This window comes from Suricata suricatta, chromosome 11 (genome assembly GCF_006229205.1).
Source record: "Suricata suricatta isolate VVHF042 chromosome 11, meerkat_22Aug2017_6uvM2_HiC, whole genome shotgun sequence".
Taxonomy (NCBI): Eukaryota; Metazoa; Chordata; class Mammalia; order Carnivora; family Herpestidae; genus Suricata; species Suricata suricatta.
The window spans coordinates 63,359,521-63,365,002 of NC_043710.1; the positions used below are offsets into that span (position 1 = coordinate 63,359,521).

Genomic DNA, 5,482 nt, shown 5'->3' on the forward strand with positions numbered 1-5,482 from the left:
ATTAAATATGAGTATGTTTGTATGGCTGTGAATTCATATGGATAGGGATATGGATATATTGAGAGGTAACATAAAATGAGGTTTTTCTGAAGGTCATGAATAAAAATATTTGAGACATACAGACTTAGAAGCTAGTATGAAATAGGCCTAGGTAAGAGTTGGGTCAGGATGACAGTCACTACGAGAAGAGTGTGGCCAGGATGACTGTGGGCTACACCAGTTGTGTATGTGTTCCATTTTGGACACAAAGCTTGAAAGCATATGAGCCCCACCCTTCCAAGAGAAGTCTAGAAAATAGGTGGTGAAACGGGTGTAGGATGGAAGAAAGCCAAGCAGGGCTAGACTTGGGGGTCATCAGCACATTAAGTGATGGCTGAAGCTTTGGGAACAGCTATCATCACCAGAAAAGAATGTGTAGAGTATAAACAGCAAATGGCAGCAACGAGAGGAGCCAGGGTCGCCTGGTGTATGAGAGTTCCAGCAAGAAGTAGGCATGGCCAGGGGCACCCGGGTGGCTCAGTCCATTAAGCAGCTGATCTTGGCTCAGGTCATGATCTCATGGCTCCTGAGTTCAAGCCCCAGGTCGGGCTCTGGGCTGACAGTCTGGAGCCTGGAAACTGCTTCAGATTCTGTGTCTCCCTCTCTCTCTGCCCTCCCTTGCTCACACTGTGTCTCTCAAAAATAAATAAATGTTAAAAAATTTTTACAAAGAAGTAGGCATGGCCAGAGAGTTAGAAGAAAACCAAAAGAAAATGAAATTCCACAAAACATAAGGAGGAGAGCTTCAGGAAGGTGGAGCCTCGTTGTTCAGATGCAGCACAGAAGCCAAAAAAGCTGAAGGCTACAGACCTCATGGTTGGTGACTGAGGCTTCAGTGAGAGCAGTTTTGGGGAAACAGTGGGCAGAAGTGAAGTGGCCCTCTGTCCTAGTTTGCCCAGGACTGAGGAGCTTCTTGGAACTTTCAGTGCTAAAACTGAGATGCTCCCATGCAAACTGGGGTAATTAAGACCCCAAATAGGCAAAGTTTAAATAGTAGGTGAGGTGGAGGCAAAAAAAATGTGGATTCTTTTCTTGAGAGAGTCAACTCTAAAAAGAAGACAGATTAATATCTAGAGAAGAGTTTTTCACTTCTTTATTCTCCTTGTTTCTTATTTATAACCCATACTAAAGGCTTATTTCTAGGATGAGGAACCTGTGAGGGTGAAGCTGAAGACATAGAAGACTAAAGACGATTGATGGAGAAGCATCGTATTCTCATGAGTAGGAAGGGCAGGATGATGAGACTGAAGGAGAGGAGAAGTTCTCCCTGCTGGAGAGAAACACTCCTGTGTGGAAGAGGGGATGAGAAATGGAGGGAGACTTACAACAGATGTTCTCCATCTTGTCAGGGTGTGGGAGTGAGGAAAGGGGCCGGGCAGAGGCGTGAATGGAGATGAGCAATGGCTTGGGACAGCGACTTATAGGATGTAGGAAGACACTAAAACACATTCCAGGCACCAAGGCTGAGCTGGGGAATCATGAATACGCAGCAAACAGTGTAATTATTATTACCAACTAGTTTACAATCACAAGTCTGTCCAAAGTCATAAAACTACATATTATATTTCTGATCTTGAAAAATATCTACATTGTACCTAAACATAAATCTCTACAAACAGTTATGTGGCTAAATAAGAGACAAAAATACTTTCTAACGCAGCCTGCACTAGAAAATGGCATGTGAGAGGAAGTAACAATACATTTAGGCTTTCACAGGACTATTATTAATGGCTGCTACTTACAGCAGGTGGCATGGTCAGACACACATGTGCTCAAACTGGAAGGCAATGTGGGGAGAAGAGGAATCAGACACGGGGCCGTTTGGAGGCTACATAGTGACCAAGCACACATTCTTGGCATCCTGGATAACAGGATGGTTTAGAACCTTGGTATAATGCCAAGTCTGCCTGGTACTAAGAACTAGCCCCTCCTTTGTGGTGGGTATTTTTATAGACCCTAAGCCAAATCCCCACGAGAACTCTTTGTGAAGGTTGTTGTCCACTTTTGCCAACAGGAAGACTGTGTCTCAATACAGCTTAGTTACTGGCATAGCATAGATTAGCATAGATAAGATACAGCTAAGTTGATTGATTTAACCCCTCCCTTCAGCCTTCTTTTCACCGGTAATGAAGATAATAACTACCTAAGCACGTGCCTTTGTAAGAATTAAATGAGACCGTGTCCGTTAAGGTGCCAGGCATCCCATAGACACTATTTATATATTTGTCTAGCATAGTAGCTCTCAGCTGGCAGCCATCTTGCTCCTCAGGGGACATGAGGTAATGGAAATATTTTCGATTGTGGCTACTAGGGGAGTGTTACTGTTATCTAGTGAGTAAAGACCAGGGGTGCAGCTAACCATTGTATTATGCACAGGACAGCCTGCATAGCAATGAATTATCTTCTGCAAAATGTCAATAGCAGTTGAGGTTGAGAAACCCTGCTGGTAGTATGATGCCAGGGACTGGGAACCATACACAACAACAAAGCACAGCAGAGCCTTGCAAGTGGCCGGCAGGTCGTGGTATGAGGACAATCGTGGATCTGGATATTGGACCCATTACTTGCTTTCAACAAGTTACTCAACCTGTCTGAGCCTCTCTTTTCAAATGGGGATAGCAAGAGCACCTACCTGGTGCACTGTTGTGAAGCTCAGTGCCAACACATGGAACACAGTGTTGGTATTATCATTATTAAATGAAAGGCATGGCAAAATACTGGAGACAAATAGTCTGTTTTACTGAACTAGCTAAGAAGGAAGAAGAAATTAAGAAAGAAACACTGCAATGACTACTATAGCCTTAGTCATTGTCACGGGGTTGTTAATATTTTTCTACCATGCAGTTCTGTCCTGGATTGTACTCATCGTAAAGTAGTTTAGATAAATTAAATGACAGTTGAATATTATTCTGCTAACACAATGGAACTAATCACTTGTTATCACTTTTGGAATAAACCCAATGGACACCAAGTTTCTGGAGTTGGAAAAGCTCCCTTCGTCATTAACAAGACTCATTGCTGTATTTCCCGCAGTGCTATCTTATTCAGAATAAAGAGACTTAGTAACAGTATTTAAAGTTGTCTGCCATGGCTTGATACCCATTTATTTCTTGACAAATTCCTTTCTGAAAAATATCCCAGCACTTTTTCACAAACATTAATCTGGATTTTAACATCTTTTGCAGTAACTACTTCCTCACATGTAGATATTCCTAGAATCTATCTTGGCTGCCTGGAACTGAGGCAGCTCTCTTTGCAATGTCATTCATCAGTAAATGACGTCTCCTTACACTTCTTGAGTATTGGTCTTCATGCATTTTCATGGCAGGTCTGCAGAACTAAAGGGCTCCCTCTTTTCTTTCCAGCTGCTTATTCACCACCCAGTGTTTCCTCCTTTGCCCCTCAACCATCCTGGTAATGCCATATGTCCTCGCTGCCACATCATGCCTGGTTAAAACGTTTATCTGACTTTCCCCTAACTCTCTCAATTAACAGATCAGACTTTGGGGCCCCCTTCAGATTCCAATCATCAAACTGCTATTCACGGAATAGAGACTCCTTTGGAAACACCACACCGTCACCATTCTGTTCTGCGGAGAGGGTGTGGATATAGGGAGTCAGGAAGCCCTGGGAGGTAGAAACCCACCAAGGGGGTTGGGGGTGGGGCAGGGAATGAAACAGGAGGAGAAAGGGTAGAGAGCGTACAGCTTGTAAGGAAAAGGGCAATCACCTGGCAAAGAGGCAAAAAAGAGCATGAGACTCACAATCCTAATGGCTTCCGGATGTATAAGCCATTCATATATGTATATTAAATATGTATACTTGCAAAACCAATCAAGTAGCCCCAAGGAGTTTTATGTATTTTCCCTCTGAGCTACCCACACGCTATGAAGAAGTGGTCAGTGAAGGAATATTATCCCCTTCCTCTCAGACAAGGAAACTTAAATAAGGTGCCTAGTGCTACCCTAGCAAAGTAGCTGACGAATGGGAAAAGGAGAGAAATGGACTCCCGGTTTGGCCAAATTTAAGCCTCCTACATCAGAGATTTTCATGGAAAACTGACAGGAAAAAAAAAAGAGAGAGAGAGCAACAAGAAACCAGAGAAAGAGAAGGAAGGGAAGCAAGGGCTCTGTTAAGAGTGGGAAAGAAATGGAAGAAGGATAATGAGATGGAATAGGAAGGCAGCAGAAAACACTGTCGGAGAGGAGTCCCACACACAGGGACCAGCACAGACAGTGGACCACTGGCCTCCTGTCTTCAGTGACACTCTCATCTAGCAAGGCAAAGAGACCATACTGAGAACCATACTCTAAGAAAACACCCAAATCAATAATATATCTTCGCTCCATTCTTTTCAAGATCAGCTTTAATTCATAATGCACTCAAAGGACGAGAGGGAGGGACCAGCGCACCGCTTGGAAGGGGCAATTACACTAAACACACTGACCTTTGCTGAAAAATTGGAGAAGGGCTGTAGCAACCACCGCTTGCCCCTTCCGCCAGTCCCACCCCATTCCCCAAAGCCCTTCTCGGTTTCTTGGTTGTCTGGTCCAGTAAGAACCTACCAAAGTTTTTTTTGTTTTTGTTTTTAACAGTTGAGGCTGTGATCAAAACAACCCCCAACTCCTCTTCAATTCTTTTTCGTCAGTTTCTTTTATTAAGTGAATATTTTTAAATCCGTTTCATCTCCACGAGCACTTTTCCATCGTTCTCAGGCTTAGGAGAGACCCAGAGGCCGGAGCTCCCCACATCGGTCCCGACCGGGAGGCAACGGTACCTCTCCGTCAGTCCCGGTGCGCCCCCTCCTCCCCGGGCGCTCCTTCCCAAACCCCGTCCGGTCTCCAGAGGCTGGAGTAAGCCGTGCGGCTGTAGCCCGAGGTGTAATCGTAGGACACCTGATGCGGCGGCGGCGGGGGCGGGGGCAGGGCGCAGTCTGAGAAGAAGGGGGCGAAAGACGCCAGAAGGCCGGACGCGTCCTCCCCTCCCGGAGAGTCCGCGGCAGAGGGGTACAGGGGGCGCAAGGGCTCGTTCAAGGTCAAGCCTCCGCGCGGGGCAGCCAGGGGCGGCTTCTTGGTCTGGGGGCAGCCCGGGGCGCTCCAGGACTCGGAGTACAGTAGGCTCCCCACCATCGCAGGTGGCGGCTCAAAGAGACCGGGCTCCAACTCCGGGGGGCCCCGCAGGACGGCAGCTCCCGCGGGGAACACATCGAGAGGCTCTGCGGTGAGCAAGACGCTGGCCTCGGTGCCGGCGCCGTAGTCGGGCCCCAGCAACTCGAAGAACTCCAGGGCCTCGGCGCCTTTCTCCAAGTCGCCCAAGCTCACCCCCGGCCCCGACGGGCCGCCGCCGCCGCCGCCGCCGCCGCTGCCCGCCCGGGACGGCTCGGTGAAGAAGGACGGAGGCAGGTTGCGAGCCCGCAGCGGGACTTTCCTGGCGCCGGGGACCG

At 47.2% G+C, this 5,482-nt stretch overlaps 1 protein-coding gene across 1 annotated transcript; it reads right to left on the reverse strand.

The window, feature by feature from the left end:
- Window positions 1-4,387: 4,387 nt before the first annotated feature.
- On the reverse strand, window positions 4,388-5,477 carry FAM181B (family with sequence similarity 181 member B; the record flags this gene model as incomplete). Its single annotated transcript, XM_029915640.1, has 1 exon — window positions 4,388-5,477. A coding segment is annotated over one exon (654 nt), but the record flags the coding sequence as incomplete, so codon positions are not given.
- Window positions 5,478-5,482: the final 5 nt, after the last annotated feature.